The sequence below is a fragment of the Vipera berus genome (assembly GCF_964194415.1).
Source record: "Vipera berus genome assembly, chromosome: 3".
Classification (NCBI taxonomy): domain Eukaryota; kingdom Metazoa; phylum Chordata; class Lepidosauria; order Squamata; family Viperidae; genus Vipera; species Vipera berus.
In genome coordinates this window covers 207,927,864-207,942,827 of record NC_138204.1, presented here as the reverse complement: position 1 = coordinate 207,942,827, position 14,964 = coordinate 207,927,864, and the positions used below count along the sequence as shown (strand labels likewise).

Below are 14,964 nucleotides of genomic sequence, written 5' to 3'. Positions count from 1 at the left end.
AAAAATTCTGTTGCTAAGTGAGACAGTTGTTAAGTGAGTTTTGCCGCATTTTATGACCCTTCTCTCCACAGTTGTGAAGTGAATCATTTTAGTTGTTAAGTTCGTGACATGATTGTTAAGTGAATCTGGCTTCCCCATTGAGTTTGCTTGTCGGAAGGTTGCCAAGAGTGATCACATGACCCCTGGGGACACGGCAACCGTTGTAAATATGAACCAGTTGCCAAGCATCTGAATTTTGATCATGTGACCACAGGGCTGGTGTAACAGTCATAAGTATGAAAAACGGTTATAAGTCCATTTTTTTTCAATGCCATCTTAATTTTGAACAGTCACTAAATGAGCTGTTGTAAGTCAAGGACTACCTGTGCTCGAAATTTTAATTGAAAGCTAGAACGCCAGATTAGCAGTCCTCTAATCATCTACTCATTTAGCTGGGAATACACACTAGCCACAACTCTCATACTGATTACCTCTTCCTACTGTTTTGGGGGAATGGGTTTGAAAAAGTTGCAAATGTAGTAACTTCTTACAATTGCTTCCTGTCTGTTTTATAGCCGAAGAGATCTAGACATTGAACGTCCAGTTCCAGGAGCAAACGTTGTTACTCTGCAGTAAGTGTTTGGTACAATTACCCTTTTAAATGTTGGGTTTTCCTGGCCTTTCTGCAAATGGTAAAAACCGTTGTGATACCAACACATTGCAAAACATGCAAAGCGGGGGGCGGGGGGGGGATGCTGGCTCACCAAAAGCCCTAGCTAATGTAGCCTTGATCAGAAGCTGATAGTTGACCTTCCCAAAAGTCAGCCTCATCTGATGAAGGCCAATGATAAGAACATGGTACTAAGGGGAGTCTACTAGTATGTTTTAAATGTGTGTTATGTATGTGTACACTTTTGAGATGAAGCAACTAAATTTCATTTGTTTAATGTGTACCATTGTACCCACAGGGGGGGAAAAAACGACAAGGTTTATCTTTTGCCCCAATGCAGAAAGATTGCCCTGACTCCTCCTTGGAGTCCAGTCTGCATTGTGGCTTCACTGAAGCTTTGATGAAGATTATTATAAGACTTACCTTCCCAGTTTCTGCTGAAATTCGGACCGTTCCAATTTAAGAAATAAATCGTGGTCTACCTTATCAGAAGGCGTTCTTGGCCCAGTCCCTGCCTCTAAGCCCTTGCAAACCACTCCTGAAAAACTTTTCCAGGAAGGCCACAGGGACTTGTCCAGGCAATCACCAGGAGTCAACGCTGACTCTAAGGCACTGCCCCGCCAAAAAAAAGAAAGACAAAAAACGATAAACAGTAGAAGCCAAGAATTAGTGCTTGCAAAAGAAACTGATCCTTGAATAGAAATGGGGAGCCGGAAGCTCAACCGTGGGGTCCCTGAGACTCTAAATTAGGTTTCCAGCTGTACATTCAGTTTTGTTATAGTGAAAATAAAAAGATTTAGCCTAGCGTAGCAGCAACCAGGGAGCAAGGCAGTTGTTTGGGCTAAAAAGTGCAAACATTAAAGCCAGCATAATCATCACTTTTGAAATTGCCTTTATGTATTTTTTTTGCGGGGGGGGGGGGGTGGAGAAAAAAATCTGGCATTACTCACATTCTCCTAAATAAACTTTTGACAGTTTTCAGTAGACTATGTAACAGTTCGCCTGTGTTTAGGTTTTTATGAAAATTAATGGGTTTATTTAGTCAACAAGCCAACACCTTTGAGTCTGCTTTGCTCAACCAATGACCTTTTTTTTTCTGATACAGTTGGAATCACTTCCTTAAAGAAGTGCAAAGCCATTGAGCATTATGAAATGACTATTTCAATTGCTTTCTTTCAGGTGCCCTGCGCTGTTGGTGGTTGGAGACAGCTCTCCTGCAGTTGACGCTGTGGTAAGTACAAAATAGCAAAGGCAGGATATGAATGGAAGGAAAGAAAGGAAAGAAAGAAAGAAAGAAAGAAAGAAAGAAAGAAAGAAAGAAAGAAAGAAAGAGAAAGAAAGAAAGAAAGAAAGAAAGACCCCAGTTTTCTCTTGAGCATGCAACGTCATTTGGTATTTCGCATCTTGTTTATTTTGACTTCTGCCCTCCAGGATTTGAAATAAGGTCCCTAACAGTCCATTAATTTACCTGGAAATGGGGGTGGGGGGGAAAACAAATTTTGGAAATTAGCAGTTTATCTAGGACTGATAGCCCAAGTCTAATATTGTACCAGTTCCCAAGGCTTAGATATAAAATAGTAAGTACAGCCAGTATGACTGCTTTCACCCCTGGAATTCTGAATCCTGGGCCAAGATAGATCAATTCTGTGAGTTGATTGCCATCATATCTTTCTAACTTTCTGAGATAGGTTGAGACTAGCCATCTCAAGCTGGCACCTTGAAAAATAATCCCAGCAATTGTATTCCTGACCCATTTCAGTCAAATCAGGTTAGACTGAAGAGTAATGATTTCATTGAAGCTACTCATTAAGCTTCATGGCTAAGCGAGGGATTGGTCAGGTTTGCCCGTTCATGGACTAGAGTTCTAACCACCAGGTATGCACTATGAGAAGGAACATTTTACAACAACTTGTGATGAAGTAGCCAACGCGTGGAAAGGAGTAGGCAAGAAGTATTTATGTCATTTCAAATGGAGGACTTAAAAATAACTGATCTAGATCATGATCAAAATCCTGAATACTTAATCACAGCCTTATCTACTTGCATCACGTTTTCAGTGAAAAATATCCAACTAGGCAATTTAGTTCTTACAGGAATTAAAAGCAGTACCTACAACCAACAATGAGAGTGTCTCTCCCAATCTAAAGAATAGCACAGGGTTGGAAGTGGGTCAGTTGGATATTAAATCCAGCCGTCTGTTCAAGCGGGAATCAAAATGAAAGCATCCCAGCAGCTGGTGAGAGACAAGGATAGGGATTAAATTCCTTTCGTAGCTGACAGTTCTGAAACCTGAGGTAGATGGATAAGTTGGGGTCCTCGGGCTACATGTGGTTTATGGCATAATTTCAGAACTCCTGTTTTTGAACGTCGGCCAAGGAGTAAAATGGGGAGAGCCAAGGAGAGTTAATGGGGGCTGCTGCCAACTCTGAACTTTTCCAACCTTAAGCTAGATTTGTGGAAAACAGAATTCCTGTTCCTGCCTGTTAAGAAGCAGTGGAGCATCAGGAAAAAAATAATAATGGAATATCCAGTGATATTCTTTTAAGCATCCAGAATTTCACTAGCGACTTCCTAAAATCCTGTACAGGTAGTTCTTGACTTACCACCATAATAGAGATCAGACAATTCACTGTTAAGTGGTGCCGTCGTTAAGTGAAGCACCACGTAATCGCAAATTGCTACCTCCTCCTGGCTTCCTCATTGATTTTGCTTGTTGAGAGCTGGCTGAGCTCACAAACTGTCATCGCACGATAAATGTGTGATAGTTGCCAAGCGCCCAAATCAGAATGGTCACTGTGGGGGACACGGCAGCCGGTCATCAAGACGAGGACTGGTTTTAAGTCATTTGCTCCAACTCCATTGTAACTTCAGACGGTCACCAAATGAATGGCTGGAAGCTGGAGACTACTTGTAATGGAATCCCTTTGCTAGTTGGGACTTATGGGACTTATTATCCTTAAAGCAAAGTAGACCAGGACCCTCTAAAAATTGCATACAAGAGGTTTTTCTCAAAAATGTGACGTGAAAGCTGAGCTTCTCTTTCCGTTCCCTCTGTTCCTTTTCCCACAGGTGGACTGCAACGCTAAGCTTGACCCAACAAAGACGACGCTTTTAAAGGTAACCCCTGGGGCCCAAGGCTGAGCTCTTGGGATTTGTGTGAAAGAGTTCAGATTTTTGTGCAAAGGACTAGAAGCAGGCATACCCAACCTTGGCCACTTCAAGACCCGTGGACTTCAACTCCTAGAATTCCCCAGCCAGCATGGCTGGCTGGGGAATTCTGGAAGTTGAAGTCCACGGGTCTTGAAGTGGCCAAGGTTGGACACTCCCCTACTAGAGTGTTTTGATCCAGGCATTAGTATCACTGACCTACATTTTTGCACAGGCATTAGGGCTCTTAAATGTAATTAGGGGAGTCAGACGTTGACGCTGCCACTATGTTTAGAAATTTATCCCGTAATAGGTTTTAATCCTGCTAGGAGGGAAGCGTGCGGGCTCACACGGTAGACGTGCAGCATTTCATAGCCCACCGTATAAGACTGATCTGTATCGAGCTTAATACAGTAAGCACTTTAAGATGTTTCTGGGGATGAGAAGTTTCTTCGGGCATGCTGAGTGCTGCCAGACAGACTGTCATGGTTCCGACAGATGAAAGTCTTCGAAGAACTTTGAGGCATTGTTTACCTTAAAGGATCTTTATTCAAGTAGCATAGCATCGGCAGGTACATAGTCGAAGCCAAAATCTGAATTCCCCTCCCCTGAGCACATCATATCAAAGCACAATTCCCTCCTCCAATTAATGGTCATAAATCACATTCTCCGATTAGTTTGAAATGCGCCAATTCCTTATCATCTCTCATATCATTAACCTTGGTTCTCACACTAGTTACAGTATTGTTATGTCTAACTAAACTCCCATGCACATTCCTCCTCCTCCTCCTCCCTCCACCAGTATCATCTAATTCTAACTCTTAATTCTAAGAGTAAAGCGTGAGAAAGAAAAGGGCTGCATCTCCATACGTTGTCAAAGCAAGAACATCCGACATTAGCAGCATTGACCCAGACCTTTCTGGAACTCGAGCCATTTGTCCACATCCCTCATTCCGTATTTAGTCTTTGGGTGGGTGGAGGGGTCCATTTCGTACTGGTGATGACGGGCTGCCATTTGGAACAGAATTACAATGTTTCCTATAATTCCTGATCTGGCAAAGGGGGACAGAACAACGGTCCATTGGGCGGGTGGAAAGTTCTTTCAAATTAATTCCCACCAAAACAAACGGTTTGTTTCGTTTAGAAGTTGGGCGATGAATCGAAAACATGCTGATGGATCTGAAGGATGACAGAACCTGAGTTACAGTATAATTCCTTTCTGGATATTTGATAACAACTCGTCAACAATTGGTTTTGTCCCGAGTTTTCCCTCAAACCGTACAGATCCCTCAAATGCTTTTAACTCAAAACTTTGCATAGTGAATCCAGTTATCATTCATTTAGTTAATTTATGCCTTTTCAGCTAGTAACTTGCCCATTCTCACAAAGAAATGGAAACTAAAACAAAGAAATAAGTGATATTCATTCAGAAGAATTGTGGTACAGAGTAGCCTCCCTAATTTGGTGCCTACCGGTACAGATGTATTTGCCTGTGAATTCCCAGAATTCCCAAGCAACTGAGTGGAATTCTGGGAGTTGAAGGTCAACATATCTGAAGGACTGATGTGAAGGATATTGTATGCCAGGGGTCTTCAAACGTGGCCCTTTTATGACTTGTGGACTTCAACTCCCAGAATTCCTCAGCCAGCGTGCCTGGCTGAGGAATTCTGGGAGTTGAAGTCCACAAGTTATAAAAGGGCCACGTTTGAAGATCCCTGTTATATGCTATAAACAAAGTGTGGGTTAAGACCTCCTAGCTATTATTGCTAATTATTCCATTTGGAAAATAAGTATCTTCTCTACCCCCTTTACCAGCAGGCATTAGGAATCTCCAGCTAAAATGGAATATTACTTTGGTTAGAAAACCCTCCTTAAAATTCTTCTGAACAGAATTTCTGAGTGAACATTATCGCCAGAAGGGTAAAAAAATACATCCCCCACCTTTGAACGGAAACATCTCTTAACGTCTCTGTGATGTATCCAGAAATCTTTTTGCCTCTCACATCCAATGATAAAATCTGTTCTTCCTGTGTAGATGGTTGTAAAGTCAGGGCAAGTAAACTGGTATTGTTGAGAAAGTAGGATTTTTTTAAAAAAAAAATAAAACATTGCTGACTACTTTTTCTTTTGCAGATGGCTGACTGTGGTGGTCTTCCTCAAGTTTCCCAGGTGAGAATTGATTTGGGGGCAACAGGAGATAAGAAGTACTGAAGAGAATTTCACATTTGGTCTATCGCAAACCGGATCCATTTATTTATACTTACCATCTGTGTTGGAAAGCAAAACTCCATAGGTAGAATTGAGAGCCATTTTGATCTAGTGGTTAAGGTAGCTGACCAGAAAACAAAGAGTCTGAGTTCTAGTCCAGGGGTCTTCAGACTTGGCCCTTTTATGACTCGTGGACTTCAACTCCCAGAATTCCTGAGCCAGCGTGCCTGGCTGAGGAATTCTGGGAGTTGAAGTCCACAAGCAGGGGCCTTCAAACTTGGCCCTTTTATGACTTGTGAACTTCAACTTCCAGAATTCCTCAGCCAGGCCCAACTCACCTCACAGGGTGGTTGTTGTGGGGAAAAATAGGAGGAAAAGGTTGTGCTGGATATATTTATTACCTTAAGTTATCTGTAAAAAAATAATAAAGGCAGGAAGCAAATAAATAACCAACTAACTAACCAGAGTGTGAAATATGTAACCATACCAGGGTGAGTTCATCATAGGTTTTAGTGTTGGGTTGTTGCAGAGATATTTAAGCCGGCAATTCTTCCACAGTTCTAAATGTATTCAATGGATCTGAGGTCTTTTGTTTTGACTACTCTTTGTCCAATCTCCTTTTTTGGAAATATTTAATAACAGGTGATTATCATATTCATGCCGCGTTTCCTTTTTACAGCCTGCCAAGCTTGCTGAAGCTTTCAAATACTTCGTCCAGGGAATGGGATACAGTAAGTAGTTGTTGCTTGGAAAAAAAATGGGCTAAGTTGCTGTCGCAGGTGTGTGTGTCTGTGTGGCTGAAACTGTGTACGATGCATTCAGTTGCTTTTGTTCGAGAAGTCCCGATATATCTGACTGATGGTCTGCTTTGGTCATTGTTATCTCTGGAGATTTTGTCGTTCTCTTTTCTTCCATTCTTCTTTCTAAATTATTTCCTTAATCGAAAAACACTTATAATCAGTAGATTTTTGTCTTGGGGTTTTGTCTTGTGGTACTGGGTGGAAAAACTACATCAGGGAGCACATAAACCCTACTCTTTGGAGCCCCAGGTGTAGTCTCCAGAGCCTCCCCATATATATGTGTTTTAATGAGATAAAAGTTAACCATCATGAAAAGTGAGAAAAATAATTCTGTTAACTGTGTACGTGTGTAGTAGAAGGAGTGGCAGAACTGGGGATGGAGTTAAAAGAGGGACGAGTCTAGAATATGTAGCTACAAGCAAACTAAGGGCAAACCCCCCTTGAATTTTGTTGACCCCCTAACTAATTCCAAGCAGGTACTAGCTATTGGTTGAGAAGATTCCTGTGCGTAGGCCTGACTAGTCATAAATCAGATTAATTGGACCTTTACATCTGGACCTGATCTTTGATGCCTGACAATAAGATCAGTTAATAATTAAATAAAGCAATGTGTTTCTTATCCTGATCTTACTCACTCTTTGATCCGTGGCCTAATTTGGCTGAAAAAAAACTGCATGCAACACAGACAGACACACACCCTCCTCCATGTTTAAATAATGGTCATTGCAAATTGATGTATCTCCTCCTAACGCCGAGTTTTCCGTTGACAGTGCCTTCCGCAAGCATGACCAGACTCATGAGATCCCGCACAGCTTCCGGCTCCAGTGTCACATCCATGGAAGGGAACAGGAGCCGATCCCACACCGCGGAAGGTTCCCGAAGTCGGTCTCACACAGGCGAGGGTCCCAGAAGCAGGGCTCAAACCGGGGAAGGTCCCCGGAGTCAGGTTGCCGCAGACATCGAGCTGACTTCTAATGCTGCCAAGACCAGTGGACAGTCGAGCCCCAAGTCAATGGAAGTGTCCTGTTAAATGATGCTGGCCTAGCCCAAACCAAGATCAAGCCGCCTCAGGCTGTGCATTGCAATATTTAACCTAAGGTGTTCCCCATAACAAATGGATTTCTGCCCCTCCCTTCCCCAAATCCATGGGGACCAATTAAAAAAAAAAACAAACATCTCAGATGCTCTGTTTCCCTAATCAAATGGCTGATCTTCTTTCCAGCTACATCTTTCTAGATGGCTTTAACGCTCATCCAGTTATTGATCTTTCTGTCTTTTTCGGAAACTGATTGCCTGAAGCTCATGGGTCCTGGGTCATCTTTGGCTCTGCTTTTACCCAGTTCTAAAAATGAAACCATATTGGGGTGTTTTTTTCCCCCCCAATCTAATTTTAAGGCGTCATTGTGGAAGGGGAGGTGAGGAAGAAAGAAAACAGTGGGGGATTTTCAAAACTCTTCAGCCTCAGGTCTGACTATACCTATTCTTCAAAGGGAGTTGAGTGACTGGCTTCGCGGCTAGCATCCAAGCTCTCTATTTTGCTACACAGCCGCATTAAAAATGGGGAATTGGATAGGACTCGGAGGCAAAGCCCACTATCAAAGGCCGCCTTTCAGAGATTCCAGACCTGAGAACTTAGTCGCGGTCCTTTCACGCTGCTTAATCAGATCAGAGTAAGGGTTCGGGATTCTTGGAAATGTGCCGCATTTGGTCTTAAATTTTGAATTTCAATGGGTTGTCTTTAAGAAGCAGCAGCAATAGATAAAGCTGTTGTCTTTACTGTAATTAAAACTACTTTGGTGGTTTTCCTGCAGGGGTACCCCCACCCACTCATTCACCTCCCCAATCTTTGCTTCCAAAGAGTTTGGGGCAGAAGTAACAAGCATCTCATTCTTGAATTTACTCTAAGCAGTAAATTAAGACAGTGGAATTCTTGTATAGTGATTAGAAAGAACTATCTCAACCTCTTAAAGACTTTGAAATTGGGGCTGGATAAATGTCTGAAAAATGTTGGAGGAAGAGGCAAAGCTGTAATAAGAGATTTTAGTTTGATGATTGTAAAATTAGATTGTATTGATTCTCCAATTTAAAAGCTACTTTGCCGATGTCTGCAAGCGCTACAGGGTGGGGAAGCTATGAGCAAGACAGCTCAACAGGTTTCTGGCATAGATGAGAATTCTAGTTTTTATAGAAACATAATTATATCTATTTTTCCACTGGCTTGATCTGTTGGCTACTTCACAAGACTTAATATAGCTAATGAATTTTTGGATATTGAGCATTTACATCATTTAGCATCTCCAGAGCTGAATATCTGAGGTAGTTCACGAGAACTGATTTCCACCCTAGGTTAATTGCCCGGGGTTGGTTTGTTTTTTCTCCTTCAAATGACAACTTCAAAGTTTTCTGGAAAGTTTATAATGAGGAATAGCAGATTGTAATAGAGTGGCTCGGCTTGCCTATTTGGGGGGAAAGTTTATTAATGAATTATTTGTATTTATTTCAAAGAAAATAAATTTGTAACTTTGCAGTGTTTGGTTTTTTGTTGTTTTTTTTCTGTGTCCAGAATAGTGATAAGGATGTTTGTTTGTGGAGGAGGAAGAATAATGCTTTTTATTAAGAATAACTGAATGAGCAGAACTTAAAAAAAAACATTAAAAGCCAGTCTTTCTTTCTTCCTTAGCCTGAACCTCTTAGGTGTGTCAGGATCACAACTAAGCTAGTTTCCAACCGGTGTCCTTGTAAATCTGGAGGGTGGCAGTTTACTGAATGGCATCTAATCAGACCAGATAGGAAAGGAATAAAAAGGAGCTTAGGTAGCTACAGATTGGCATTTAAACAACTTGGGACATGTGAAACCTGAGCAGCAGTTGGTGATTTGCCAATTCCAGGCATGTGAAATTAGTGGGATGCAGAGGTTGGAGACACGATCTCCCTGTTCACTGGCTTGTCTTTGCCACTCAAAAACACGGCCCTTCTCGGGGGGGGGGGAATGGGGGGGAACCAGAAGACACTGGTTGTTGACTTTAAGGGCTTCTACAACAGGGGTCCCCAACCTTTGGGCCACAGACTCGTACTGGTCCATGGGTTGTTAGGAACCAGGCCACACCGGGTGAGTGAGCAAAACTTCTTCACCACATGCATGGGGTCTAGGTTGTGGGCCAAACCATCCTCCCTCTCCCCCCAGCTCCGTGGTGTGGGAAGTCAGCTCCCCAGAGAAGGAAACATTAAAAGGGCAGAAAAATATATTTCCTAAAAGATGTCGAAGAACCAGGAAAGCATGCCCAGATTTCTTCATAATCCCAGTTCTCCTTCCCCCAAGCAGAAAAACCACTTCTATAGATATGCAAATGTGAACCATCAGGAAGGTTGGAGCTAGAACGTTAAGACAAAGACCTAAAATCTACATACCCCAGCCCCATGGAAGCAGGACATGACCTTTGGACATGATAGGATCAACCCATCACCATCAGAATGCCAGAAGAGCAGACTCAGACTCAGGTCCAAAGTTCAAGACACAGGAAGTAGCTTGAAACAGGAACAGGAAGCAACTCCAAACAAAAGGATCCAGAGGGTATAAAAACCCACTCCCTACATGTGGTCAGTCCTTCTTTTCTGCCAACCATCTTCCTGTCTGGTTCTCCTCTTCAATAAACTACAACCTTCTTCCCAAAGCAGTTGCCATGTTTATTCCCAGCTTGGATGAACCATAATGAAGACTTTTCTTCCAACAGTGGAAAAATCGGCTTCCATGAAACTGGTGCCTGGTGTGGAATATGCTGGGGAAACGGATCTCCCAGAATTCCCAAGCCAGCCTTGCCATCTTAAAGTTGAAAAAGACCCATTTCTTCAGGGAAGCGAGTTGTGTTCCTTTTTCCCTAGGAACGCTCGCTCCCTCTATGCACAGCTCAGAAAGGAATGGTTTTGCCAGGATAGGAAATCTCCATATTTTTCTCCATCATTTCTCACACGTCTCAGCCCACAGCTGGTTAGCTCGTACAACAGGCTGGTAACTTTTATGAGCTTATTTACAAAGTTAAGTGTCACTATTACTGAACTATATGAAATATGTAGGAGAAAGGAAAGGCAAACCGGCTCAAAGATTAAATATCCCATTAGTTTCTTTGCAAATGCTCAACAACGGCTTGCTTTATTACAACTTTGTGCCTGACAGATCAGAAACCTGATATTAAAAGCTGATTTATTGTCTCACGCAGCTGTAGATGCGCACAAAGACCTTTTAACGGCCTGCTTTCCAACAATTTGTTCCCAGCATGACTTCTAAAACCCACAGATTGAGCCAAAGACAGCTTTAAGCTACCATGATGGAATATATATATATATATAAATCCAGGTGAAACAGTTGCAATAACAACAAAAACAACAACCTCTTCTTTAATCATTAATTTTTAACCCTCTGTAAAATCAGAGTAATAATACATTGTAGCTCTTGGCAGCCTGTTTTGTTTCCTTTTGTGCTTCTCCTCTCCCCCTTCCCATCAACTCCTGTCAAGTTAATTATCAATTTCAGAGTAATCATGATAATGAGCTAAGTCAGCAAAGATGTCATTGGGGTTCTTGCAACTTAGGTTGCAGAAACAGGCATTAATCCACATGATTTTCCTGGAAAAGCTGCTCCCATCTGGACAGTGGAAGTTGATTTCGATGGTCTTTGATTTGTAGGGCGTACAGCAACGGCCATCCATACAAAGGCCACAGTACTTAGGCCTGTAGTTGACCTTACTTGTGCACCCAGAGAGCGTATAGTTCATGGGCTCCTCTCCTCTGTACACTGCTAAGCATTTCTTCCCAGGCTACAAGAAAGGGAGAGAAGAGACATGAAAAGAATTAACCATGGATGGTGCAAATTTGACTTGAGTTGACCAAAATAGACATCCTTCCAAGCTTTTCTAAAAGGAAAAGAAAACATAAAGGTGGTCTTCAACTTAACGATCACAACTGAGTCCAAAATTTCTGTTGATGGAATTGGGTAGGTCTAGTCTAATGAAAAGAAGGACTAGCGGGGGGGGACATGATAGCCGTGTTCCAATATCTGAGGGGCTGCCACAAAGAAAAAAGGGTCCAAAGCACCAGAAGGCAGGACAAGGAGCAACAAGGATGGAAACTAATCAAGGAGAGAAGCAACCTAGAACTAAGGAGGAATTTCCTGACAGTTAATCAGTGGAACAGCTTGTTTCCAGAAGCTCCAACACTGGAGGTTTTTAAGGAGAAATTGGACAACCTTTTGAGGTTGACTCAGCTTTCTATCCTTCCAAGGTCCATAAAATGAGGACTCAGAATATAGGGGGCAATATGTCGATTCTATAAACCGTTCAGAGAGTGCTCTAAAGCAGGGGTCCCCAACTCCCCCGTCCGTGGACCAGCACTGGGCCGTGGCATGCCAGCAACCAGTCCACACAAACAAGCAAAGGCCCATCCATGGGATGCAGGCAGCACACAAAACCACGCATTCTCCGGTCTACGGAAATAACTCCCCATGGAACCGGTCCCTGGTGCCCAAAAGGTTGGGGATCTTTGCTGTAAAGCACTATGTAGCACTAAAGCACTATGGGGACACGGTGGCTCAGTGGGTTAGGATGCTGAGCTTGTCGATCAGAAGGTTGGCAGTTTGGCGGGTCAAATCCCGAGTGCCACGTAGCAGAGTGAGCGCCTGTTACTCGTCCCAGTTTCTGCCAACCTAGCAGTTCGAAAGCACATAAAAACGCAAGTAGAAAAATAGGGACCACTATGGTGGGAAGGTAACAGTGTTCCGTGCGCCTTTGGCATCTAGTCATGCCGGCCACATGACCACGGCGACGTCCTCGGACAAGCGCTGGCTCTTTGGCTTTGAAACGGAGATGAGCACCGGCCCCTAGAGACGGAAACGACTAGCACGCATGTGCGGGGGAACCTTTACCTTTACCTTTACTATGTAGCAGTACAGTCTTATGTCTTATTGCTATTGCTATTTGTCTGGAATGGGAAAGGGTTTCCTGCTCGAGCAGCTTGTTGGACTAGCAGACCTCAAGGGTCCCTTCAGACTCTGTTATCCCCATGGGGATGGGGTGTCCAACCCTGATCAAACTCCTGCTGCAGCTCTTTCTCCTCTCCAAAAGTTCCCTCCATTGAACCTAGTCTTACGTAGTAGATACCTTAATGTGCTTGGTCATGTCCACCTCGCAAGGGCGCAGAATACAGAGCCGGCTCTGTTTCATAAACTGGCACTGGGCGTTATCATTTGAGATCCTTGTGGAAATGCCCATTCCGCAAGTCTTGGAACAAGGGCTCCAGGAAGATGTTTGCAGGATACAGTTCTTCTGCCATGTTTCAATTTCTCCTCCATAAACTGACAAAGCAAAAGGCATTGATGAAATTAGTTGAGGTTTTGTTATAAGTCTCATGAAGAGACTGTCTGTGGAGATTCTCTGTCATCCAGGTCATGGTTGTCCCAAAGGTGCTTTTTCCAAAGGCAACTGGACTTGCTTTATCTTTGCTTGAAGACGTTCTGCTTCTCATCCGAGAACGGAGGAAGCTTCTTGGATGAGAAGCGAAACTTCTTCAAGCAAAAACAAAGGAAATCCAGTTGCCTTTGGAAAAAGCACCTTTGGGACAACCATGTCTTGGATGACACAACTGAAGAAGCTACTTGGATGAGAAGTGAAACGTCTTCGGGCAAAAAGAAAGTCCAAGTTGCCTTTTGGGTCTTAGGAAGACACTTTGCACATCTCCACACTTGGGGACACCCCCTTTTCTGTGAGCCTTCAAGACAGTTCTGACTTGTAGTCTGCTTGGACAAGTTTGTGCAACCATCTTGGCAACATTTCTCAGAAGTGATATTCTATAGAGGTCCTCCTCAAGGTGTAAGAGAGCCACTAGCCCAAGGTCACCCATCCAGTTTCTTGCTTAAAGCAGGCATGATCCCACCCTGATTAACAGAATACATTTGTTAAATTCACGTGCTGGGCTTTGCCCAAACAAAAGAAACCTTACAAAGGCTTAACGTGATCATCTGGTTCACCAAACCTGTTACAATAATGGCTGAGTTCTCACAACTCGATGAATTACAACCCACCCATTCCCACTTTTTTATGCACCCTAAAATCCTGTACTTTGTGACAGTGTTTCTCAACCATGAAGATGTGTGGATTTCAACTCACAGAATTCCCCAGCCAGCTGGCTGGGGAATTCTGGGAGTTGAAGTCCACACATCTTCATGTTGCCATGTTTGAGAAACTGTTTCATGGAGTTTAATCCAAACTTTCCAGCCAGTTTCCCGTCCTCGTTGCTGGGCTTCCTTTACCCCATCTTACCTGCTGAAGAGAGATGCCGTGGAGATGTCTTCCTGATTTTCTTTGAATAATCACAGACCCATTCTTCACAGCATTCACCCTTGACCTTAATCTGCTTTGGGTTTGGGCACCAAACGAGGGGTGGCTTGGAGTCAGTACACAGGGGGATACAACCCACAGCCCCATTGATGCAGGTGCAGTTATATTTGCAATTGGGCTGGAAGCTCTCCCCATTGTTGTACCTGATTCCATTGAGAAGACAGCCTACGCCGACAATTTCTATAAGGATAAGAAGGAGCGTCAGCAAAAGGTTGGTGAGAAGAACAACACTCTGTCTAATCAGCTTCGCGTTTTGGGCATTGATATATTAAAAGACACTTGCTCCTGGGGAGGAATGCTATGGCAAATCTAGACAGCACACTAAAAAGCAGAGACATCACCCTGCCAACAAAAGTGTGTATAGTCAAGGCTATGGTCTTCCCATTTGCAATGTATGGCTGTGAAAGCTGGAGCGTAAGAAAGGCTGAGCACCAAAGAATTGAGGCCTTTGAACTGTGGTGCTGGAGAAGACTCCTGCGAGTCCCTTGGACTGTAAGGCAGTCAAACCGGTCAGTCCTAGAGGAGATCAACCCTGACTACTCTTTAGAAGGCCAGATCCTGAAGTTGAAACTCCAATACTTTGGCCACCTAATGAGAAGGAAGGACTCACTGGAGAAGAGCCTAATGCTGGGAAAGGTTGAGGGCAAGAGAAGAAGGGGACGACAGAGAATGAGGTGGCTGGATGGAGTCACTGAAGCAGTAGGTGTGAGATTAAGTGGACTCCAGAAGATGGTAGAGGACAGGAAGGCCTGAAGGAAAGTTGTCCATGGGGTCG

At 43.3% G+C, this 14,964-nt stretch overlaps 2 protein-coding genes across 2 annotated transcripts in view; one reads left to right on the top strand and one right to left on the bottom strand.

The window, feature by feature from the left end:
* NDRG1 (N-myc downstream regulated 1) overlaps positions 1-9,334 on the top strand; it is a 49,290-nt gene extending 39,956 nt beyond the window's left edge. The window contains exons 11-16 of the mRNA XM_081325843.1: positions 555-611; positions 1,829-1,880; positions 3,719-3,766; positions 5,930-5,965; positions 6,684-6,735; positions 7,575-9,334. Of these exons, the coding sequence (XP_081181969.1) occupies positions 555-611; positions 1,829-1,880; positions 3,719-3,766; positions 5,930-5,965; positions 6,684-6,735; positions 7,575-7,834 (505 nt within the window). The 3' untranslated portion in view covers positions 7,835-9,334. The remainder of the gene's footprint in view (positions 1-554; positions 612-1,828; positions 1,881-3,718; positions 3,767-5,929; positions 5,966-6,683; positions 6,736-7,574) is intronic.
* A 1,938-nt stretch (positions 9,335-11,272) lies between these two features.
* Positions 11,273-14,964, bottom strand: part of CCN4 (cellular communication network factor 4) — a 35,200-nt gene continuing 31,508 nt past the window's right edge. The window contains exons 3-5 of the mRNA XM_081322585.1: positions 14,112-14,369; positions 12,954-13,147; positions 11,273-11,615 (exon numbers count right to left, since the gene is read on the bottom strand). Of these exons, the coding sequence (XP_081178711.1) occupies positions 11,316-11,615; positions 12,954-13,147; positions 14,112-14,369 (752 nt within the window). The 3' untranslated portion in view covers positions 11,273-11,315. The remainder of the gene's footprint in view (positions 11,616-12,953; positions 13,148-14,111; positions 14,370-14,964) is intronic.